The sequence below is a fragment of the Cheilinus undulatus genome, linkage group 7 (genome assembly GCF_018320785.1).
Source record: "Cheilinus undulatus linkage group 7, ASM1832078v1, whole genome shotgun sequence".
In the NCBI taxonomy this organism is placed as follows: Eukaryota; Metazoa; Chordata; class Actinopteri; order Labriformes; family Labridae; genus Cheilinus; species Cheilinus undulatus.
In genome coordinates this window covers 29,245,076-29,271,187 of record NC_054871.1, presented here as the reverse complement: position 1 = coordinate 29,271,187, position 26,112 = coordinate 29,245,076, and the positions used below count along the sequence as shown (strand labels likewise).

Here is a 26,112-nt window from a genome sequence, read left to right as displayed (position 1 = left end):
CAAGAGTGAGGAAAGTGGTGAGGCCGACAGGGCTGTGGGTTTGGAGACCATGGCTGAGATTAAAGCCAGCCTCACAGAAGGGGGGCTTTAAGATTACACCCAGTACGGTTGTGTGGATGATTGATGCCTGCTTGTAAAACCAAGGTTATTACTTACAACGGCCAGAGGAGGAGGAAGACAGGGAGCCAGGAAAGGAAGATTAGTCGCAAAGTTTGCAACAAATAAGTGGACAATGAAAGCAGAAAGCCTAAGTGCAGGCATAAGGCTGACACCAGGGAAGGTGTGCATCATCTGCTCAACGGTGGAGCTGACACTTCAGTTCCGAAGTGCGAAGAGTTAAAAGTTTCATAAAGGAAGAGCTCTCATTCCCTGGACTACAGTCCTGGTCTTTTAATTTGGGATACTTGTTAATAATGAGTCCCAATCTAACTGTTATGTTGCTCTCATAAAGTAAAAATTCAGCAAGTTGTAGGCTTTATGTAGTTTTTAAAATGACTTTTCTTAAAAACAGTTACATCAGCAGTGTGCTCACTTATTGTTAAGGCTACAGTTTATTTTACTGAATGTCTTTGTGAGACAAAGTGAAAAAAATGCAGCCAATAATGCTTAAAACTTCACAACACTATTTCAAAAATCTTTTGCAGAGAGTGATAGGCCAAGAAAGCAGGGGTGAGAAAATCAGTCACCATTTCAATTAGAAATGCAGGATATTGGATTTTTGATGATATTAGATATACGGATATTATCAAATTAATTTCCAGCCGATACCAATATTTAAATATAGTTAGGACCTAAACATTCAGTCTCAAAGCTCAAAATCTAGAGTTTGAGGATGAACAAATATACAAATTTCAGTCCTTGATACACACTTTGAAGCGTAAGGAATGATGATGAATAAAGAAAAAGATCGGCTGATGTAGGTCTGCTGGTTCAGCCTAAAACTTCCAATAACCTATTTGTTTGTACGACCAATACTTACAGCTGATATAGGCAGATTTTTATAGCCAACATATCGGTTGTAAATATCATCCAAATTTTCCATACCAATAAATAACTTTTTAAACTAATATCTGCTGATACAGAGACCATGCCAATAACACTGTGAATCCCCAATTTTAACCTCTATTTAATGTTGTTCTATCCATACATCATGCTACTTCTGTTGTGGTTTTTATGTGAACCAGTCCACCATGAAAGCCTTAAAAAAATGAAAGACAACCTTTTTCAGCTTTTGCAAAAACATGCCACTTCATCCATTAAAAGATTAAACCACATGTTGTTTTTAGATACACACACAACTCCTGCATGTTGAAAGCAAATTGATTATTCTTTAGCTGATTTATCTAGAAACCAGCCAAAGAATAATCTACAAAAAATGTCAATAATGCACAGATTAATTGCTGCCAACTCTTTATCATTGCAAATTTGTCCAAAAAACACTACTGAATATGCTCATCAGCTCTAGGGGTGCAATGGTACTGGTAACCGATGGTACAGTCAGTACCTCGGTTTTTAGGCCACGGTTTTGATTCAGTTTTGGTACGTGTTTTGTGCGTAAAGAAAAGTTTTTTCTCCTGAAAGTGTCTCTTTATTTTGAAAGAGTCTGCATTAAAGCACTTTGTTAGGCACTGTATACAGTGCCTAACAAATTTATTAGACCACTTTGTCTCAGAGACCATCCAGCATCATCAAGTGCTTTAATGCAGACTCTTTCATTTTCAGTGAGCTCTCCACGTTTTACCATTTTGAACAGGAATGAGGAATTTCAAACTGAACTCACCTTTTTATACCCAAATTTGAGCTGGCTCACTGGGCTTCTCTGAGAAGTCAGAAATGAATCAAGCGTAACATTCAACCACTAAAACTAATTTTTCTGTTCAGGAATGCAAGTAAATAACTATAATTTCACATATTAATCAAGAAATGATAATGTGCTTTACTATTTTTTTCAGGGTTTTTTTGTAAATCAGTAAATTTGAATATTCATGGATAATAATAAAAATTACATTTTAGCATTAAAAATATCATTTGGGTTAAAGAGCTTCAACATATTGGTGTATTAACCATTGCAGAAACATAAAAAAAAATATTTTGGTAATTACCAATGCTGTTAATTTAGGGCAGCTGTGGCATAAACCTTACTTTGGGTGATGGTCTAATAAACGGGTTAAGCTCTGTATATATTAAAAACACATATTATAATATGTTTATAGTTCCTATCAAAGTGCTTGATTAATCGCCAGAATAATCAATAGAGTACTTGATTACAAAAAGAATGATGCAGCCCTAAAGGAGTTAAGCACAAAACTCATGAAGCATCATCTTTATTAGCAAAATGCTGCCACATCACAATTTTTTTCACATATTGTCAATTTATTGGAGGTGGAGCAGTTATGTAAAAATGTCATCATATCATTCTATAATCATTTAGTTTAGCTATTCATTATTATGAAAATGAACTCACTAATGACATTCAATATATAAAACGACTTTGTCATAAATATTTTACATGAAGAGCAATCTTACAGGTTATGTGTCTAAAAGCTCATGGAGAAAAAGATGAATTGACTCAGGCCCTGCTGAGTTTTCATGCCATTTTTCTCCCACAGAGACAGCAGAGCACAATAACATCATTTTCCTCAAAGAAGCATATATGAACTGTACAATTTTATGTTGTATTTAGTGCTTTATTTTACTATACAAATTACCCTTTTTGCTATCATACTGGATTTTGAGGATCTACAAAAAATCAAATTGTTTTTTTTTTTTTGGTCTTAATTTCTGATATATTTTGTATTTAATGTTCTTTATGTTATAAATGTCTTTCTTGGCTACTTAAAGCATGTTGAATTGCTGTATGTATGTGTAGCACTCTATAAATAAAGTTGCTTTGCCTTGCTCAAACCCTAATAACAATTTCAAGACATAGTAGTTTAAAGACCATAGCAGATTCACAACTTTGTTGAAGCTGTACTGTAATTTTATACTCATGTTTGCTTTAACCCACACAAGACAATTCACAAAACTTTTTCTTGCATCTCACATTGTGTAGTTTATGAAACTGTGGCTACAGTTTACAAAGCTCAACCTGTGTGCACAAAATGGAGTTATAAATGGCTTTTTATCCAACACTATCCTTCAGAGGTTCAGTGCAATGTAAGACTCTCTGAATGTAGGATATAACAATCCTGCAAACACTCGCTCAGTGGGAGGAGGTCCTGCAGCATGCCGACCTGCTGCACCAGAAGGGCAACTTCAGCACCCTCTGACTGACATGTAGTGAGACCTGCTCCAAGACCTCCAATCCAGCACTAACATAATATAACTCAAAAATAAAACATACTGAATCTCTTTTCCATCCCTGTAAATAGTAGATTAAGCTCCTCTTTCTGAAGAAAGTAACAGGTGCAGATGTCTGACCAATGACCACCAACTAACATGAGGGTATCAGCCCTAAATGCAATCATATTTTCAGTCTGAATATTAAGAAGCATTAAGAAAATGTCCTTATCCAGCGTAAAACAATTGACAGAGACTACTGGTGCGAATATAAAGCATGTATAATGAGGACTGGACCGGCTGCACTCAGGACTAGCAGGACGCTGACCTCACAGCAGGGTGGTGACAATACCTGCCAACAAGTATTCTGAATACAGCACAAGAGAAAGCAGCCCTGTCTCATGGTGCACTTTTGTCCTCACCCATTGCCCCCACCCACACAGACAGACTGAGGGAGGTTTTCATTGCCGTGCTGTGAATCCTCATGCTGTCTGAATGAGATTTTGCTGGACATGAGGCGACATACTGTTCCAGCGCGGGCCTTTCTGCTCTTAGGCATACAAACAGAGCAGCTAATTTTCTTGTCTGAGCTGGTGCAGTGCTTTGCGTATTGGCAGATCTAGGGGGGTCCAGGCCAGGCCGGGCCAATCAAGCAGCCTCCTGTTGAGCCGCTTTGTTCCAGCCCATCGCACTGTTCTGCTCTGAGGAAGGGCTGCCCTGCCCACTGCTGCCGCCACCACCACTGCCACCCTCCCTCTTCCCCACCTCCCACACACACTCCTCATAGGGAGCTGCTGCTGAATACTGCTGCTGAATACTGATGCAGCCGCTCCTCTACACACACCCCAACTACAACTACACTCCTGCACAAAAATCCACTCACATACATGCACTCATACACTCTGATGAACTTGTACCTGTGTGCATCAACATACAACACAAACTCAATTGCCATTTTACTTTTTTCTCTTTCAGCCACAACAACCCTGAGTTTAGGCACAAACATGAAGGTGGGTAAACATACAGATATTTTGCACATGCACATACATTAATGCTGCAGAAACCCACGTGAATGTCAGTTTATTCACATAGTTCTGCAGACTAGATAAAACCCAAAACCATGGACTTGGCAGACATCTGTTTTCACTCTGATTTACATTGTTTTATGCTAATTGGCTGCTTTGCTTTAAGTAAAGCAAGTGACCCAAATAGAAAAAAGAGGCAGCAAGAATTCTGGCTGTAGCTTTTGGTCATATAATTACATTTACATGTTTTATACATTTTTGGCTATGACAATAAGAAAGCTGTGAAGAACCTCCCAGTGATCTGTATTGTGTTCTATGGTATGCCTGAATTTAATGAATGAGTCACTGTTTGTTTTGGATGTCTTGAATTTTATTTTCTACATTTCCAAAGAGTTCAAGCAAACTCTACAATAAACAATCATGAAGTGAACACAGAGTTTTCTGATTGGCCCAGCAGGGCACTGCATCATTCATAGAGTGGTGACATGTTTTCTGTCACCTTGATTCAGTGTTTCCATCAAGCCGGAGGTTGCTCTGCTGCACACTGTGAGCTCCAGAGGGTGACGACAGTTTTTGTGTGTCTCAGACTGTACTTTAGCTGAATTCACTTTAATGTAACCACACCTAAAGCTGTATAACCCTGGGCACCAAAAATCCCCCTTCTATGGCACTCTATGGAATATTTGAAAATTTGAAATTCCAGACAAATGACTCACAGCTCTTTAGGAGTCACTGTTATCCTTATGGGATACATGGAGATTACACATGGAGTCCTTTAAGGGGAAAACTGGCAGCAACTTTTGAAGGTGACCAGTTGTAATGACTAACCTAAAGCTGTGGTGTTACCTGAATAAGCTACACTACATTTAAATTAAACAGAGTTTATATTATTTGGAAATCCAAAAACAAACAGGCATAGAAATATTCTTTGATTAAAAAAATGTTGCAAAAAGAGTATAAGGAAATAAAATTCTTGGTGTGATATTAGACCACAAAATATGCTGAAAACTCAATGTTTACCCTGGAAATACTGCAGTTCTGGGATATACATGACACATCTTGGATCGCAAAGCTCTACATACCTTATACAACCCCTTGTTCTCAAAATAAGGGGTGAAATTGTATGGATCTGGTTGAATTCAACACAGTACAAATCATGTATAGAATTACTTTGAAACAATATCCAAAACTGTTTATCAATAGGGAGGGTTTTTATAATTAAAGAGGAAACCTTAACCTTGAAGAGAGTTTACGCTTCAACAACAATGAAGAGACATTGTGGCTCAAACTGACCGTTCAGGATCCCTGTATGAAAAGAGCTAAAATAGTCCCATTTTCTTTAGGTTAGGATGTGGATCATAATCTAAAATGTTCCTGTTAGAGTCCAGCAGGATACCGTACATCTACTGGATTTATAATTTCAGTCTATCTCCCTCCTATCGCTATCTAAAAGAAAAGGCTCAAATTAGCAACAAAAACGTGTGCAAACCAGGTGGCCCATGTCCTCTGTACAAAAGGGGGTATAAGTCATTATGTCTGAAAGTGTCTTTCCCTTCTCTGCCCAAGCTGAGGTCAATGAATGTGTTCAAGAAGAGAAGGGTTGCACTGGTCTGCTCCCCTCTCTTTCAAGAGACCCCAAAGCATTTTGACAATCATCCACTGTGGCCCTTCACAAAAATCAACATCACCTGTGACCCGTGGCCTCGACTCAGCCACTCAAAAGAGGGGCCTCCTGCAGGGTGGGGGAGTTTTGGAGGGGGGGGTGTTTGTCATGCTAATAAGCTGGCCTAACCTTAACGACCCAGACATCTGCTGCCCTGCATGTGTCAAGCCCCACATTCAATTTGTTCCCCCGGATACAAAAAGCAGGTAAGACCCTCGAGGCTGGTGAGAATGTCTGTGTGTGTCCTTGTTCATGCTGCATGGGTGATAGATAAAAATCCTTTTATTTCTATGCATGAGCAGGAGTAATTATTAGCAGCAGAGAAGAGAGCTAAAGTCTATGTTAGCTTGTTCGATGCCGTTCTCTTGTTCTCGTTTGAATGTGTGTGCGCTTTTTAATGTCCACACACACTGCCACACAAACACGTGTTAGTGTGTGCGAGTGTGTGCAACAGAGCAACGAAGCAGGGGCGGGGTGGGGGGAGTTTGTTTAATGGGCGAGACAGGGGACCATGGGGATTAAGCTCCCCCCAGCTGGAGGCTTTAGAGGAAAGGCTGGGGGCTGTCCTGTTAATTCAAGTGGGCTTAATAATGCCTGTGCACCCTCTGCCCCTGACCCTCCCACCACTACATCAGATCTGAGAGGAAACGCATGATAAAGGGAGACAAGCAGGAGGAGGAGGAGGAGGAGGGAGTGTGTCAGCCTGTGTGGATGTGTGAGTGTTTGCAACCTGTGGCCATCTCTACAGTGGAGCACAGGCTCAGGGAACTGAGAGATTTCGCCTCCATGTTACTTGAGCTTTCTCTCCAACTCTGGCGCCTTGCCTTTCTGCTCCACTTTCACGTCAGCTTTGTTGAAGCTGCATTAGGATTAATCAACACCCAAACAATATGGTAAATGCTATCAACTGGGTCAGGCACTGTGCCACAATCAAATGAGGCTTTTTCCCTCTTAAACCAATGAACTGTGCCCATAGCCTCCAACAGTGGATTAGAATGTGCTCATTGACTTTAAAAACAGAGACACAAATCCCTCTTAAACCTTGCTCTTTTCTGTAGACAACTATCAGACAAACATAATTAGCATTTGTTTCCGGATGTAGTAAAAGTAGGGCTGACAAAAGATTAGAATTTCTGAATTTACATTTCTGAATTTATGACATTAAACTCAATTAATCTTTCACTACACTTAATATTAAATTGTCCATTCAAAAGCAACATCTTGCATTATTCACATGCATTTCTGTTATTGAAATGCAATGTTAACATACATGTGCACCACTCCAACCAGCTTCTTTGAACCTTCTACAGTTTTGAATATGATACATTATGCATGAGAAGACCCCTGATTAGGGCTGAACGATTTTGGAAAATGGTCTAATTGTGATTTTTTTCCCCAATATTGCAATTGCGATTTGATATGCGATTATTCTTTAACTTTCTTTTATTCCTAAACAAAGGCTGAACAATTCTTTTAAAGTGTCTAAATCTGATTATTTTAACTCATATTGCAAATTGGATATGAATTATTGCATTAAAGGATTTTTGTCATTGTTACATTTAATTTTAAAAAAAGTACAAAAATAATGCATATGTCCTGCCTAACATCTCCGCTGCAAAAAAAGTATAAAACTGATATTTTGACACAAGTTTCAGGTCAAAGAAATATTGCACCTTTGTGATTTTAAAATTGCAGCAGGCCATATTGCGATTTTATCTAAATTTCAATTAATTGCCCAACCCTACCCCTGACTGTAGAAGTCTAAGGGAATTATGTGCACTTTTGTTCAAATGATATGTTAGTATAGATTCTCAACACTAATGCTACCATGGAGTGTAAAAAGAGAATAAAAGGGGAGCAGATTCAGGAGTAACTGACTCAGTCTGAGAGATACATCATCTGTCATTAGGAGCCAGTTCTGCTGTTACTCTCTCATCCTGCAGCTCCTTATCTTTGACACTCATATCTATACGGGTGTCACACGTTCTTTCCATCCCCGGCCCCCGTGACAGCAGCAGCAGCAGCAGCAGCAACTGAGGAGATTTAAAAAAGGGAAGATGTGTGTACAGTATTTTTATATTTAAAGCCAAAGAAGACTGTGGGGGGTCAGTACACAGGTGTATTTGTGGGGGGGTTGGAAAGTGCTTGTTGTAGCAAGTTAACACTACAGCAGCTGCAGCACCAGCAAAGAGACGTGCTAAATTCCCAAACCCCAGTTTTTAATCCTGTGTGTTGGGTCTTAATACTCCAATCAAGAGGCATAAGGGTACTCAATTGGATTAGAAAAATAACCTCCTATCAGCCAGGCATGCAGGCAGCCAGGCAGGCAAGAGTGGAGCAGAGTGGCCCAGATGCTCTCACCTTGGAAAAGGTGAGTGAGTTCTCACCCCATCAGGAGGTGACTGCTTCTCCTCTTCCCAAGAAAGTGGTTTGAAAGCAAGGCTCTATAGTGGCATCTTGTCCCGGAGATTCTTTGTAAACACTGTAAGTGCTGGAGACAATAATCTGAACATTATCTAGAATTGGTTTTCCAATTTTGATCTTTAATTAAAATAATAATGTTATACCATATTTTTTCATCCTTGTTTTGACTTTGATACCTAAATGTGTGAATCCGCCTACACCTAGAGCAGTGCACTAATCTAGAGCTGTGATGGGATGCAGTCCATATCATTTCTGTATGGGCTCGCTCATTTAGGCCATTGTAACAACTACAATATATGCAGGTTTATCGCCTTATAACTGACAATGTTTACAAACAGTGTAAAAAAATCTAGGTTAAATAACAGGCCATAGGGCCATACACAGGGCCATACTCATCTATGTCCTTTACTGGTACTGACTCCAGTCAGTAGATGTGACCCTCAGTCTCATGGGCATATCATGTCTTTCCAGGAACTTGCTCTGTCTTATGAAAATGCCTCTAAATTAATGTTTTAACTCCCTGATCTTCTTGTGCTTGTTCTAAGTCTGTTGTTGTTTTCTTCATGCAGGATTTTTTTATGTTGTTGTCTTGGCCAGGACTCCCCTGTAATAGAGATTTTTGTTTCACAAGAGGAATATGCAAGGTAAAATAAAGGTATTTTTTCTTTTGACAAGACTAGACCCTGGCAACACATCACTCCGACCCTCATCCACCTCCATTGGCTCCCTGTCAAGTCCTGTATCAACTACAAAGTCCTCCTCCTCACATACAAATCTCTCCATGCTCTGGCTCCCCAGTACCTTTCTGATCTCCTCCATCCATACACACCATCCCGCAACCTTCGATCTTCAGACACCAGCCTACTTTCCATGCCCAAAACCAAACTCCGAACCTATGGAGACAGAGCCTTCAGTGCTGCAGCTCCTACCCTCTGGAACACTCTTCCTGCAGACATCCGTAGCACTCCATCTCGGGACATTTTCAAAAAACATCTCAAGCACCACCTGTTCACCACAGCCTACAGTCTTCACTAAACCACCCCTTACACTCATCCTACCCCTCACATAGTTTGTCCATGTGTTCCTGTTAAATGTCCTTGGGTTTCTTGAAAGGCGCTATATAAATTCAAGATATTATTATTATTATTATTATTAAGAAGGTTGAGTGTCAGAAAGTATTATATAAATCAAAATAAATATTCATATCAATATGAAATAAATCAACAACCTCTTCTTCCCAATGATTCGCTAACTAAGCAGCTTAGCTTTTTACATCCTAAAATGGATTAAAAACAACAATCAACAGAAAATGCATCCATACCTGTAAAGACTTGAATTTGAATTTAGCCTAATCAAAAATGTTTCCTTGAATTTTTCACCTGCTACCACCCTGCATTGTGCTGACTTTAGAAGATGAACACACTAACCTTACCGTCAAAACACTGTTACTATAGCAACATGAATCAAAAGATGTAGCTACTTCAGACAAAATCCATTCTTTTCAGTGTCTTCAATTCTTAAGTGATGCTAATATGAAATATGAAATGGATGCTGTTTAAATGTTATACAGATGCATGACAATCACAAAATAGCATTCCGTAAGTCCACTGAAACCCTATTATCTCTATTCACACATGGCATTTTAAGCTCATCTCATATTTTTTAGATATTTAATTAAATTAACAGAGAGGAAATATAAAGCTCCAGCAATCTTTTTTAAATTTGCAGTTGGAGGTTGTTGATGAACAAAAAGCCTTTCAGTCTCACTGCACTCAGGTTGAACTCAGTGAAACACGCCGTCTTTCAGGTTTTCACTCATTTGACAAGCCAGGCGGTGACCAGAGGTTCACAAATTCTCTCATCCTGCTCCCTTGTCTGCGGTCATACCTCAGCTGGCTCGCATCAGCAGCAGCAGCACAACACAGCCACAATACAGCTTCCACCCAGGCTGACTGCCAAAGGGCAGAGAATTCATGGCACAAAAGACATTCAGGTTCCAGCTTTAGAAGACAACTCGTTCCCTTTCAGCAGTAAAAGAACTGACAAGACGGTGCCGGAGAGAAACAGGGGGCATAGTCCCTGGCAACTAAGGCAGCACAACATATACTATATTGCCAGAAGTATTCACTCACCCATCCAAGTAATTGAAATCAGGTGTTCCAATCACTTCCATGGCCACAGGTGTATAAAATCAAGCACCTAGGCATGCAGACTGTTTCTACAAACATTTGTGAAAGAACGGGTCACTCTCAGGAGCTCAGTGAATTCCAGCGTGGTACTGTGATAGGATGCCACCTGTGCAACAAGTCCAGTCGTGAAATTTTCACGCTCCTAAATATTCCACAGTCAGCTGTCAGTGGTATTATAACAAAGTGGAAGCGAATGGGAACAACAGCAACTCAGCCACAAAGTGGTAGGCCACGTAAAATGATGGAGCGGGGTCAGCAGATGCTGAGGCGCATAGTGCGCAGAAGTCTGCAACTTTCTGCAGAGTCAATCACTACAGACCTCCAAACTTCATGTGGCCTTCAGATTAGCTCAAGAACAGTGCGTAGAGGGCTTCATGGAATGGGTTTCCATGGCTGACGTATGGCTGCATCCAAGCCATACATCACCAAGTGCAATGCAAAGCATTGGATGCAGTGGTGTAAAGCACGCCACCACTGGACTCTAGAGCAGTGGAGACACGTTCTCTGGAGTGACGAATCGTGCCTCTCCATCTGGCAATCTGATGGACGAGCCTGGGTTTGGCGCTTGCCAGGAGAACGCTACTTGTCTGACTGCATTGTGCCAAGTGTAAAGTTTGGTGGAGGGGGGGATTATGGTGTGGGGTTGTTTTTCAGGAGCTGGGCTTGGCCCCTTAGTTCCAGTGAAAGGAACTGAATGCTTCAGCATACCAAGAGATTTTGGACAATTCCATGCTCCCAACTTTGTGGGAACAGTTTGGGGATGGCCCCTTTCTGTTCCAACATGACTGTGCACCAGTGCACAAAGCAAGGTCCATGAAGACACGGATGAGAGAGTTTGGTGTGGATGAACTTGACTGGCCTGCACAGAGTCCTGACCTCAACCTGATAGAACACCTTTGGGATGAATTAGAGTGGAGACTGAGAGCCAAGCCTTCTTGCCAACATCAGTGTGACCTCACAAATGCGTTTCTGGAAGAATGGTCAAAAATTCCCATATACACACTCTTAAACCTTGTAAAAAGTCTTCCCAGAAGAGTTGAAGCTGTTATAGCTGCAAAGGGTGGACCTATGTCATATTAAACCCTATGGATTAAAAATGGGATGTCACTTAAGTTCATATGCGAGTCAAGGCAGGTGAGCGAATACTTTTGGCAATATAGTGTATCACAATTGCATTGCTATGTCACTATCAGCATTGCTTGTATTGCACTCACAATAAAGACTTAACAAAGGTGTCAATGTATCAAAAATATTTTCTTTACACAAGCAATCCTTTCTCCATCAGCACTTGCGTATTTTATAAAAGTATTTGGACACACTCATTAATTATTGAATTCAGGTGTTTCAATCAGACGTCTTGCCACAGGTGTATAAAATCAAGCACCCAGCCATGCAGTCTCCATTTGCAAACATTTGCGATACAAAAATTGTTGTTCTGAGGAGCCCAGTGAATTCAAGTGTGGTACTGAGCCATTCTGTAAAATTTAATTCCTACTGAATATTTCAGGGTCAACTGTAAGTGATATTGCCACATAAAATCAAAGAGAGGGGTCAATGACTGTTAAGGTGCATGGTGCTAAAAATTTGGCAGCACTCTACTGATTCCATAGCTGAAGAGTTCTGAACTTTTACTGGCATTAATGTAGGCACATAAACTGTTTCTGGTGCGAAGCAGGTGCATGCAAGCCTCACATCACCAAGTCCATTGCCAAACATCATGGAGTGGTGTAAAGCACGCCAACAGTGAGGCTAGAGACATGTTCTGTGGAGTGACAAATCATGCTTTCTGTTTGGAAGACTGATTGGTGAGTCTGGATTTGACAGGGAGAATGTTACCTAACTGACTGCAATGTGCCAACTGTGAAGTTTGGTGGAGAAGGGATAATGGTATGGGGCTGTTTTTCATGCAGGGGATTAGGCCCCTTATCTCCAGTGAAGGGCAATCTTAATGCTTTAGCATACCAAAACATTTTGGACAATGCTATGCTTCCAACTTTGTGGCAACATTCTGAGGAAGGCCCCTTCTATTCCAACATAACTTTGCCCCAGTGCACGAGGCAAAGACTACGAAGACATGGTTTGATGAGCTTGGTTTTGAAGAACGTGACTGGCCTGCACAGAGATCTGACCTCAACCCAATCACCTTTTGAATGAACTGGAAGGCAGATCGTAAGCCAGGCCTTCTCATCCAACATTAGTGCCTGAGCTCAAAAATGCTCTACAGAATGGGCACAAATTCCCACAAAAAAAAAAAAAACATTTCAAAATCTTGTTGAAAGCCTTCCAAGAAGAGCAGAGGCTGTTATAGACACAAAGGGGGATGAATTCCATATTAAAGTACATGTATTAGAATACAATGTTATTACAGTCCCTTTTGGAAATGGTCAGGCGGCCAAATAACTTTGTCCATAAAGTGTAGCTTTCATCTAGCCTAAGATTTATTGGTGCCTATTTAGTAGTGAAAACTGCTATTTGGACTTATTTCAGAGAAACGTAAGCAAATAGTGTAGAACATGAACAGCAGATACACAAGATCAAAGTAAGAGCATAAAAGACTCCCTGCCTTACCTGGGCTAACACCAAAAGGGAAAGAACGGATGCCCCCCCCATGTTACAGTTTTGTATAGGCTTCTCTGTGAATCAAAAGAATTTGTTTTGTGCACAGACATCATTCCCAAAGTGTCACGTTCTACCTGTCACTTAACATAAATGTTTGACCAATGGGCTGAGAGCCTTCATCATTGATGAATGCATGCCCTGGGAGTTTCTGTTACCATGGAAACTTGAGATTTAGGGGAACAGAGGAGATGTGTGCTTAAAAAACACCCACCTGCAAATTATAGTGTACTGTGAGTTTCTGATTAGATCAGTATCCATGGTATGATAACAATGACACCATCTGTTTGTTGTGGCTGTGGATTACATGAAGTAAAATGTTCTAGTGGTTTGTTGTGTTTTGTTTTCATTTATGAATACATTATAGGGACTAAAATGACACGATACAAAATCATATAGTTGCAAAATATTAAAGCACTGATTGAGGTTGTTTTGTATTGAGGGTGACGCCTTTGTTTGAAAAAGTTTTCAGTTTAAATATACAGTTTTTTGTTTCAACACCAGTCTAATCCCCAAACCAAACATCTTGTGCAAAACTTATAACACTTGAATTTTACGTTGCCCTCGAAAATTAGAGCTATTTTTTCTTATGTTGCCCCACGCAGCTGAAAAATCAAGTTGCATGCATAATTTTCCACCTATATAACCCATATGTAGCTCGCTCCGTGGAGCAAGTATATCATTTTCATGGCAAAAGTCAAAATGAGGTAGACTTACTGAGTGTCTTGATTGTGGAAACATCATGACAATTCCTTGTTTGGTGCTGTCCTTCCCAAACACGTCCAACTGAGCGCTCTGTGTTTATATTTTCCTTGCGTTGGTCCTTTGTCCAAAGCTAGCCCAGCCTCAAACAGGAGCTGTCCAGCGCTAGCAGGATGCTTAGCTAACGTTCGCTAGCAAGTCTCCTTAAAAAATAAGCTGAATATGAGCCGTTAGCAACGTACTTAAAAGTGTCGTTGACTTGTCAGGATGATAGAAGACCATTCAGCTGTACCTGTCCGGACCCTGTATTTACTGTGTCTGCGAACAGGAAACCACCATCAGTGCTGGCTAAGCTAGCTAATTCTTCAAAAGCTGTCAGTCAAAATGATCCATCGCTGTTGCGAGCTTTCCGCCTCAACGCACGAGCGGCAGCGATGTGAGCTCAACGCATGTAAATTAATAACGTTATGTACACAGCGCTGCTGGCGCAGGGGAAATGTTTTTTTCCTTCGTCTTCTGGTCAGCCTCTTTTATGTCGTTGTCTTCTTCAGCCAGCTGCGCCCGCACTCGTAAAAAAGTAAGCGGTAAAAATGCTCTAAATCTCAGAAATAACAAAATGTCTGCGGGTTCGTTTAAGTTGAATCCCGTTTCGTCCAACAGCTACAAATAAGTCTCGCGAGTGGGAAAAGCACTAGATCTGTGTCGTCGCCCAGACAGACGGCTAATCAACTTTGAATTAAACCAATCCCAGGCTTGAGATAAAGTCAGAATGCGTCTCTCCCGGACAGAGGGGTCTTCGGAGAAACAGAGGATTTGTCGTGTTGAAGCTAGAAAGTCAGTCCATTCCTGGGGCTGGAAGGTAGGCGCGACGCTGCTGCTGTTGCTGCTGCTGAGCTGTACGCCCCACACAGAAACACAGCGGATAGAGGAGCGGTGCAGCGCTCATCTACACCCCGCAGATCTACCTCATCAGTCGACTGATGTCTGAGCAACTAGCGCCTCGTGTGGACGCGTCCTCCCAGCTTCAGATACTGGAGTGAGTGTATGCCCACAAATCCCATGCCACTAAAGTAGCAATGAATCATTTAATTCATCACTTAGCGGTTTAATCAACACCTATGTGTGAGTCATACCTTTATTTGGTCAGAGCAGGAATGTCAGAGAGAAAAAAAAACACATGTCCTAAAAGTTTTAGGTTAAAAGCCTGTAAACCTGTAGCCTAAACTTAGCATTATGTGAATCCATGTAACTGTTTCAATATTTTTACTGAACTCTGCATCGGCTGTTTTTTGTTTGTTTGTTTTAAGTTTTAGTCTTCTCTAAACTGCATCAAATTTTAGGAAGAGATCCCAAAGTCTCTTTAATTCAAGCCGGATTTGAAGTATTCAGTAATTATCTGTGGAGAAAATTTAAACTTTTCTGCTACTGAGAGAGGTGCTACCCATACAAAGGTCTGAAATACAAACGCCCCCAAACTGGATCCTATGGACATGCAACTACAGAGGGATGCCAGACTTAGGGGCTTGCACACAAAGGGCACCCAGAGCAGCTCAAGGACATCTTGGCAGCACTCAAGAACTAAACTGGCACCTGTCCTACAACCAGGGCATTTACCCTTATACTTCATACTGGGATTTGAACCAGCATCTATGATGCATCTGCAACAGTGTTAGGTCTTTGTTAAAAACTGAGAGATGCACCTATTGGTTTAAAGATTGTCTGAGATTTGAGTTGCTCTCAAAAAAATTGTAACCATATTGTAGCTGCAAGATCATTTTAATCTCTGTGACAAAATCCAATTTAATCAGCTGGTCAGTGACTTTGGTCCCATTCACATACTTGTGACTAAATCATAAATGCTTTCACTTTTTTGTATCCATTAATCAAAAGATATTTTTAGGTTTCTTTTTAAAAGTATAGCTTTTGTTTGCTTATTTGCGGGAGCCAAGGACATGCATCCATCCATTTTATTTTACCATGTTCCTTTAATAAGTTAGTTTCTGTTGTTTTTTCAAGATCCATACTTGTTCCATACAAGATCCATTTATCTCAACACAATTATGATGGTTTTCCAGGGATTATACACTAATTCAATTTTTTTTTCCAAGATCTGAAGACATTTTCACAGGAAACTCATCATTTATCCCAAGTTAACGCATAAAAAGTAAGATCAAATGCATGGAAAAGTGTGTTTTACAAGTCCATTAATGAAAGTAAACACTCCAAAGGATGCAATAAGAGAGTATAGGAACATATTTTATTCCAATTTAAAACATTTAAAGGAGAAGGCTATGAAAATCATTTCATGTTTGAATGAGGTTCAGGCAACAGTGGTTGAAATGAAATATACGAAAGAGAAATATGGCTAAAATACTGTAAATCAATAACCGACCATAGGACCCTTTCATGAGGGTGTTGCATGAATACAGTATCTCACCCACCCACTCCCTCCCCAACCTGACAAACACATGCAATTAAAATGACAATTACCTTTTAAAAACAGCAGTTCATCATTAATCTTAAATATAGAATAAAATTGTCCTTTTTTAATTAGTTAATCACATACTTGAGTGTTTTGTTTTAAAAAGTAGACCATGAAATTCACAGGCCCTCTGATTTTTCACAACATTGGCACTTGTTAAGAATCTGGCTTTACAAAGAAAGGGGATTGGCACACTCATTGTACATAATTTACATTTGGTATACTTAAAAAAAAGAAGAAAAAATCAGAACAAAAATACATTACTTTCAATTTGTACACCACTACACAAAGTTTATTTTAACTCTTTTAAAAAAGTCTTAAGTGGTCCTAAATACAGGTGTTAAGGTGTTTAAACCTTACAAAAGAAAAAGATGCAAAGATAGCTTTAATATCACTGGATGTCCATCCCTCTAACCAGAATGGATCTCAAGCATAAGCAATAGCCATCAAAAGTGTACACATACATACACACACGCGCACACACACACACGCACACACACACACACCCACACACACCTCAGAGTACCAATGAGCGCGCTTGAACGGACATCTAAGTTTGCATGAATGCAGGCCCATTGCAGTGGTGCAGGATCAGTGCCTTTATGCCACAGGAGGAATACACCAGAGTCCAGAGAAGTGAGGAGAAAGAGGAGAATGGCAGACATGTAAACACACGATTCATTCAACCACTGGCTTTAATAAACAACCAAAACATAAGAATGGATGTTTCAGTACCTTCACTTGGCAAGAATTTCAATAAATACACTAATAATACTGAGGCTCAACTTCATTTTGAAAAAAAGAGACTGAATAGAAGAATAGGTTAGGTTAAAACAGATGTGAAGTTTTCAGATCTTTTCCGATTGATGTTGTTTGGCACAGTATGTTTCAATGGACTGTCTAATAAACCTTTGCTAAAGTACACTCTATGCAGGAAACAGAACAAATCCAGTATTACTGTAGCTTCTCATCATTGGTAGAGCAGCCATGTGTGTTTCTCTTTGTTGGTTTTGCAGGTGGTCAGTGCTATATTTTCAAGGCAAAACTTACAACAAATTTGATAAGGTGGATACTTAGATTTTGTTAATTAGGAAAGAAACCACATGCCTGCCCTTAAAGCCTAGGCTCTAAAGAGAGGGGTTTGCTTCCCTAAACAAGCAAACGTTGGCATTTTCCACCACTGCAGCAGAACCAAACATTTCATTTCAAGTTAAATTACAGTCTACAACTAGGAGTCACTAACATGTCAAAAATTCAAGGTTCTTTATTTCTTACTGAAAAGTTAAAGAACACTTCTGGGCCTAAAGGTCTAATAGGGAGTCTGAAATCATCACCTTACACATGTGGCGGTTGAGTAAAGGTCTCTCAGTGCTGGCTGAAGCACCAGAGAAACAATCTGTACCGCAAATAAATGCTGGTATAACAACATGAAATTTTGCAACAGCTCTAATTCATCCCTCCTTTGTAAAGTTGCTCAATACAAAACATCTTAATATATTTAATGGTGGCTTTAAAGTACCATAAACACACTGAGGTGTAGTTTAAGATTTTCACTCATTTAAAGCTCCTGTGAGAAGTTTTTAGGTGGTACTGAAAGAGACCAAAATAATACTGATGAATCTATATGACCCAAAAAAGAAAATAAATCATCAGCCACAACACTGATTATTTTCGTAGAGCAATTTTTAGTGTCTGAAACTGCTGCCTGTCAAGGGGTAGGTGTCAAAATGATTGCCTGCATGCAAGTTAACCACCCATTAGTTTTCACCACCCATTTTATTTCTTAATGGCAGGATTCTTGAAAACTATTATTTTTTTGTCAACAACACTTCTTACATGTACAGCAGGGATTCTCAAAATTGTTGAACATTGCTTTGATTTCAGCATAAATCTCACAAAATTGCTGTGCTTTTATTTCTAATGCAACTAATTTTATGCATATATTTTCATAAATATGGGTAAAACATACAATTAGAAATCATTTGAAAGTTTTCTCAGATTTTTCAAAGGCATCTTGCCACCCCCACGCTGAGAACCACTAAAGTACAGGATAAAGCCAGCAAATGCATTAGAGGCACTGCCGCTGGCAAATCCTCTATTTTCTGACTCCAACACTGCCAAACATGAAAACACTACCAATGAGAGGCTAAGCTGAATATATCTAACCACATAGTGTGAAATATTATAAAGTTAGCACATGGCATTCATAGGATAATTAAGTGAACCAGCTTCTCTGATGCAAGCCATTCTCCTCCTCTGAAGGCAAGAAGACAAAGAGAACAAAGAGCCAATCAGCTGTCATGCATCAACCTCATGTAGGCTGTCTATGGACTGCTGTATTCCTCCCTCACTGAGCCTGCCACCGTCACTCTCAACTGGATGTCAACACACTCCGATTCACCCCCTTCCTCCCCGAATCAATAATTAATTGCACCTTTTACTCTATGCCGTCCATAGAGACCTTTCATTTCTACCAAAGCTGCTAGTAGTAGCCCTTGTGATGTAAAAGTTATGAAAAAAACTTACCTGAATTACATTGTGAAGACAAAAATAGCCATCTATTAACTCTCAGCTTAATGGAATATTTAAACAACTATCAGGCAAGAGACACGATATGGGATTGGTACCAATAGCCAACACATACTGTATCCTCAAAAGTTACAAAAAAGCAAGCATCCATGAACAGTAAATATTCAACCACTAATATTTTTGTCTTGTTTTCATTTTTCCTGTTTGCATAAAGCACAAACCTGACAAGGAAAACTGCACCTTCCATTGTCAAGCATTTCAAAAACAAAACTGCACAACTAAATATATGAAGTATCATTAGAAAGATAGAACACACTGTCCATAAAATAGTTGATATTTTACAGCAGTATAAAATCTCCTCCCGTCTCCTTGGTTGGAAAAACTTTGAGCTGAAACTAGGGAGGAAGTCTCATTAATGTATCAACAATACATAGATCTGGTTGATAAATTAGACATACAAAAACAAGAACTATTTACTCTCTTGCTATTCATTACATGTAATCAAATGTTGGCTGAATAATATGGCAAAATAAACTGATTACAGAGAGAAGCCATATTGATGATCAAGACCAACTTTGTGACCAACTAGCAGCGCGAAAGCTGTTTCATCTACTACCAACTATTGCAATGTCCTAATCTGGTGTCGTCATTCTCACCAAAGAAAACAGATCACAGTACTGATACACGTGGGATTCACACGTCAGAAGAGATGAATAAATGCCACACAGGTCGAGTTGTCATGCCATCGACGTCTGAATGATCCAACACGAGAAAAAACTTGCACTTAATTTTGGCAAAACCAGTTTTTAAATATTTTGTAATTATCTGAGCCACTTAAGGAATGAACTGGCAATGTAGTTATAATAACAGAAACAAAGTAACATTTAAATTTGGCAACCTTGTACAAAATGACAGGGAGTTGATATACAAAATGTAAATACCTGTAGTGTTACTGTAACATACTTAACAATTTAAACAAAGGGGCAGTGTAAAAAGAACAAACTGTGATACTTTAAGTAGTCTTCTTCAGCTTTAAATGGAGAAAAAGAAAAATAATTTGAGAAGCAAGAAAACCTTTAAAGTCCACAGAGAACATGTAGTGGTCTCTGTGCAGCCCTCACTCTGTGTGAGCAGCATGAAAACTTTATTTACATTCAACAGAGCTACTGCACTCTGATTTGGGGCAAGATTAACAAAAACAATTCAAGACCCAGGGGAACCAAGTACCTCTCTGCATCCCAACACTGCCAGATAAAATATTCCTATCATCATAATTAGTTACCCTTTGCACATGAGCAGAGTCCAGGACTCTGCAGCCTGGCCTCAAGCCCTCATGCTGTAGTGTTTAACATGCACAATTTAAATAAGAAGGAAGGAAGAGAGCACTTTGTCCATGTAAGATTAGTCTACCCAGAGAAGGCCCTCGACACACCTCAAACACACATGCACTGCTGATAATGTAGTGTACAGAAAAAGAAAGATGGCCCTAAGAGAGGAGGACAAACTGAAGAAGCATCATCTTATTTAAGTGTTTCACGTGTGTTTTATACAAGAGGAGAAAATATTAAATCACAAAAAAGATAACCATGAATTTAGAAAAGGAGCAAATCGATAACCAAGTAGGGAAGTGGACATCAGGGAGAGCATGGATAGTGTTGGTTCTGTAAAGTGTGAAGCAATGCTTAATGAGCAGCACTAAGTTTCATGCACATGTGTGATTCTTTGCATTGTGTGTTTGGGGCTGCAGGTCTCTGTCTTGCTCTCTCTCTTTAGCTCTTTGCGCTCCTCTCTTCACACCAGGTTGTACTCTTTGAGGTTCAGCTGCAGGATGGTGTCTTTCACAGCTGCAAAGACGAAGCGGATGTTCTCTGTGTCGGTGGCACACGTGAAATGGGAGTAGATGATCTTATCACTGTCTGGGTTCAAGTCCACAAACATCTTCAGAATAAACTCCCGACCCGCCTGGGCGTCCCGCTGCGGTCCTGAGAGAAGAGGGCATTCCTTTATTAATATCTGATCAATATTCATAGTGTGCATGACATTTAATTTACTGTCATTTCAGCATTTCTCAGACTAAATATTAGTGATATCAGGAATATCTAATATTAATATTAGAAGTTGAATCTGGGTGGCAAGTTTCCTTGTAATTATGACTGTGATAACGGGGGCAAATAGATTCCAAAACTCTGTTTCCAAAAGGTTGGGGCATTTAGTCAAATATAAATAAAACAAATTGGGATGGTTAGTTGAGATCAAAAACCCAAATTTTAATTAAAATAGTACAAAAGCTTTCTGTTAAAATTAGATGGGTTTTGTGTGGGTGTGGCTTTACTATGCCCATTTCAAACTTAGTGCCAGCTGCAAATTCTAGAAAAGTTAGGACAGAATTAATTTCAATAAAATATAGGGTTTGAATGTCTTTCCAAGTTGCAGCTGCTTTTAACAGTCAAATTAAGACCTGAACAAATAATAATATATAACATTTTGCATTGCATGGAGCTGGGGACCAAGCCAACAACATTCAGCTACCTTCACAGCCACAGCAGTGTATGTATTTTGTATTTGTAATGTTAACGTCATAAATCAAACTGAATGAAACTTGCCGTGTATCATTAAGTAACATTTTGAACTGTAGTACATTGCTTCAACCACAAGGTGTCACTGTAACATCAAAAAAGTCTAGTTAATTCCTGAGCAGTAAAATTGGGCAACGAGATAAACTGTACATACACACTTTTATTACATTTAAAGATAATTTAACTGTAAGAAAAAAAAGCAACATTAAACGCAAAAATTAAAAGGTCAAATGTGTGACTGCTTTTCAGTTTGTAACTTATATGGGTGGTTAATTAAATAAATTCAGTCTTTTTGTTATCATAAGGAAGTGAAATGAAATATAAAAAAATGTCATCTGACCGTCAAACTCTGGGAAATAATCCACCAGGTGAGAATACATGATCTTCTCCTCCAGCAGGTCCTTCTTGTTGAGGAACAGGATGACAGAGGAGTTTTGGAACCAAGGATATGTGATGATGGTCCTGAATAGAGCTTTACTTTCCTCCATACGATTCTAAAATGGCAAAACCACAAAGTTAGGACATAATCTGTGAACATTATCTTTAGACAAGTCAAATAGGTGTTTTTGAGACCCACACTGGCAGGATACTCACACCAACTGATATATTTTAAGAGTCTGGCAATGTCATTCATCAAGCATATGTCAAACTCTTTTCTGGCTTACAAACATTAGCCTCTTTTTAAAATTAGTATAGCACCGACAATTTAGATTTACCCCTCCAAAGAAAACCACTGTATGCTTAAAAAGTAGAGCAGTAGGTCTAGGAAACCTACTGGTGCAAACTAAGACCTGCTGTCAAACTTGTCTCTTGTTCTTCTTTGTGATCTAAACTCCTTGCCAGCATCGCTCCCACAGTTTATTCTTGGAAAGTCAGAGTAGGATCCTTGCCAGATAGCAGCGATGAAATCAAAGAGGCTTGAAAACAACACGGTCAGGCTCTGAATGGTTTGAAGGGTCAAAGTCTCAGTCTAAAACCTGTCAGCACTACTGGATTATATCTGCAGACTGTGATCGCTAATCTTCGCCAAATCTTGTCTCAAGCATCAACCGTTTAGAAACAGAGCTCTATAACAGCATCAGAATCTATTGTGGTCTACCACCTGTGACCATGTTCATGTTACAGGCAGGAAGAGCAAATAAACAGCAACAAGCATAAACGAAAACATGTCCCCGTCTTTGTGTGCTCAATAAGGCCTCTCATCTGAGTAGACTGGTTAAAGATAAAGTACAGTATGGCGTATGTGTGTAGTTAGGAGACTGCTGCTGAACAAACATTGACCCTGGTAAACTATATCTGCTGCACATCTCTACAGCTTCACAGTCAACAGTGAGTCAAGCTGGCAGCTGCTCTGGTTTATGAAACCCGGCAGTCATATGACCAGGTCAGAGAAAGGGTTTGTTGTCAGGAGGGGAGCAGAGGACACGCAGTGGCTGATCACATTAGTTTTATTACCCATAATTCTCTCTGAACAGAGCAGGGTCTTAGCCCACAACATAAGAGAAGAAATCTTTGGAGTAGAGAAGATGTTTTTTTTTAAGTTGTGAGAAATTTGTTAGTGATGTATGGTGTGAACATTCAGCTCATCAGTACATTTTTTTACACTTGTTTATTTTAAACACTCCATTTACATATAGCTCTGTCATAAGAGCAAAAACTGTCATCTTAGGGTAAAACCTACAAGGAGGAGACTATTTAACTCCCAAATTACAGAAAATTTCTTACAAACTAGGCGAAAATAAATGAAAAAGTCCCATAATGTTTTTAGTAAAAAAATCATGTGAGTAAATGTAGTGATGTTTAAGTTAATGATATAAGCTTCAGCTTGTGATTTTATTTCTTCACCGTAGGGCACAGCTACCCACTACAATGTTTTTTAATTTCTTTCAGAACTTGAATTCGAAATACTGATGAGCTGCACACTACAGAATACATAGTAGGCCGCCTTTTTATTGTAAAATATAATCAGCAAATACTGAAATAGCCATTCATAAGGTCATGTGAGCTCTCGAGTACTGATATGTTGTGTAAATACATGTTGTTTATGTTCTCAACAGCTCCAAAAACACCGTCTTTGTGTCTCTGTCTCACCTCATTGTCTGACTCCACCAGGACTTGGTCGTATTCGCTGAGTGCCACCAAAAACATGATGGAGGTGACATTCTCAAAGCAGTGGATCCACTTCCTCCTCTCTGATCTCTGACCCCCCACATCCACCATCCTGATTGGAGGATGAGATGGAGGACGATCAAACACAGGGCATGGGAATCATAAAGTAAAGACAGAATCAGTTCCAAATCTCTCTCAAAGGCTCATCATTGTTCAGATGAATACCTATTAGGTTACAATGCATTTCAAACATTATTCTATACTGTTAAATCTCTTAATTTATTTGGTGTTGAACAAATTAAACTTGAATTACAGAAAATCAGAATCACATCTTAAAAGATAATTAAAATTACATGCACTGATTTCTATTCTTATCCCTTTATTTTTTGTTTATCATATTCAAAACAGCGGAGACTCTGAATGACTTCTTAAGGACAAGCTCAGAGTCACTCAAGGACAAAAACATGATTTCAATTAAAAATGAATCAGTGCAACGAGAGGTTCATCTTGTAAAAAGCCATGTAGTTATTTATGGACTATTAACACAAACTGAATACATTGTGTAATGTGTAGTTCATGCACCCACCATTTACCACTCAGACAACCAGAGAAGAAAAGAACTCGCAGATTGATGTACAGAGAGGACAGAGCAAAACTTCCCAACAGAGAACCAAACAGAAGATGTATGCATGTGACCAAACAAAGCCATCCTTCTCTTCCTTCTCCACTAAGCTGATGCAGATGATATCATGCAGGAAGAGGTGCTAATGTGAGGGATGTGGAAAGAGCAACGGGAGTGTTTGATGATAACCAGACAAGGAAAATAAAAGTAAAATAAGAGAAGTCAAGCAAGAAACACTGAAGGATACGGGAGAAGTGACACAAAGATAACTCCCGAAGAAGACTTTTTTTCTTTTCTTTTTTTGAGGAGTTTTCTCCTTAAATCGGCACTAAAATTAAGAAAACTGGACTATAATTGTCATTTAACCAACTGCTGACTTCAGAATTTCATACAGTTTAAAAAGAGAGCAGTCTCTCAAAACTGAAGCCAAAATATCTAGAGCTCCCTCAACTGACTGGCTGCTGTATAGATAATAGAAAAATCCATCTCTTCCATATTACCAGACAGGACAAGGGTCAAAATCATTAAATTAAAATGCACTTCAAAATATTTTTTCTCAAACATGGTTTCTACTTTTAAAGTTAGCATCAATTCCATGACTCTCTCATGTACCTCTGGCCTCCATATGGCATCTACACATGCTACAGGAGTATTTTCGCTTTGCTTCTGGTCAATGGGAGGATGTGGATAAATGTCAGTCATATTTGTTTATGTCAGGGGATTACACTGAAAGAATGGCTTAAAGCAGACCAGTGACTAACAATATGACATCAGGCTGTGAATTAAGTGTGACTGTACTCATCGTTGAAGTCAGTATACATCTCACCAAATACCCACTATTGTCCAAACTAGACAGTGAAACCTTGATCTCAAATTACAAAGGTGAAGAAACGCCGTGATCAGCTCTGGCTGGGGGTCGATGATAGATGGAGCCCTCTGGAAGATCCGGCCTAAAATAAAACTCCCTCAGATCAGACAAACCCCTTTTTCCTCTGTAGCAAGGACAAGTGACCTACTTTGTACGATAAGCTCTCTTATGCTGAATAAGCCAAGCAAAATTACATTTTCTGTAACTTCAAAGCCAATTAAGAGAGAAGGAAGCAAGCCTAATGGAGATGTTTGTCTATGAAAGGCTTCCTTGTTGCAGCTTGTCCCACATGTGCTTGATTCTATACATGACTTTAAGACTGTGGGCCTTCTTATCCTTCATTGAGTATCCTCCACTGTCAACAGAGCAATATGAAAACGCATTGTCATAAATAACTGCATAACACATCCTTAATAATCATGCTTTTCTTTCAATATAACCTGACACCTCACGATTATCACCACTTCATGTTTGTATTTTTGTCTCCTAATACAAAACTGATGTCATTGAGAGCATGTAGTGATTCACCACCAGCAGCACAGCCAAACAGAGCAGAGCCTATCAGGGAGCTGCAGTAGGGCTGCTGGGAACCTCTTCAGTACAACCTCATTGCAAGCGGAGTTATTTCTAGCCTTGCCAAGCGTAGGAGGGGGCTGACATGATGGCTTCCTATCGATTTGCACTCTTCTGTAATCGCTCTTGTTCCCTGGATCTCTCTCTAACTCCTCATCTTCTGTTTTTTTCCCTTTTTTTATGCAGGAGGAGGAGGAAGCTGCTCTACGTATTGGTGGCAGCTTCCAAGACTGTCTCTCTGCCAAGAACAGTGTCTACGAATAATAAACAAGGAGGGAATATTACATAAAATCACTGCCTTTGACATTTTTGAATGTCTTCAAAAATGAAATGCTTATAGAGTACATCAGACTTCAATATATAAAGCCTGTTTTATTGTTCCAATCAAGATACTGTGTTTTAGTGAAATCGATCATTTCATGTGGAGTCTAAAACTGTGTACATAATCACCTTTT

At 39.5% G+C, this 26,112-nt stretch overlaps 2 protein-coding genes across 5 annotated transcripts in view; both read right to left on the bottom strand.

Moving 5' to 3' along the window:
• Window positions 1-14,804, bottom strand: part of tle5 (TLE family member 5, transcriptional modulator) — a 59,555-nt gene extending 44,751 nt beyond the window's left edge. For both annotated transcript variants that reach the window (XM_041791160.1, XM_041791163.1), the window contains exon 1: window positions 13,914-14,804. In XM_041791160.1, the coding sequence (XP_041647094.1) occupies window positions 13,914-13,940 (27 nt within the window). In that variant the 5' untranslated portion in view covers window positions 13,941-14,804. The remainder of the gene's footprint in view (window positions 1-13,913) is intronic.
• A 1,329-nt stretch (window positions 14,805-16,133) lies between these two features.
• The window catches only part of LOC121512110 (guanine nucleotide-binding protein G(q) subunit alpha), a 51,235-nt gene continuing 41,256 nt past the window's right edge, over window positions 16,134-26,112 (bottom strand). For 2 of the 3 annotated variants that reach the window (XM_041791157.1, XM_041791156.1), the window contains exons 5-7: window positions 23,577-23,706; window positions 21,826-21,979; window positions 16,135-20,891 (exon numbers count right to left, since the gene is read on the bottom strand). In XM_041791157.1, coding sequence (XP_041647091.1) covers window positions 20,701-20,891; window positions 21,826-21,979; window positions 23,577-23,706 — 475 coding nt within the window. In that variant the 3' untranslated portion in view covers window positions 16,135-20,700. Of the gene's footprint in view, window positions 20,892-21,825; window positions 21,980-23,576; window positions 23,707-26,112 lie in introns of all 3 variants that reach the window. The other variant, XM_041791155.1, reaches the window with a different exon arrangement.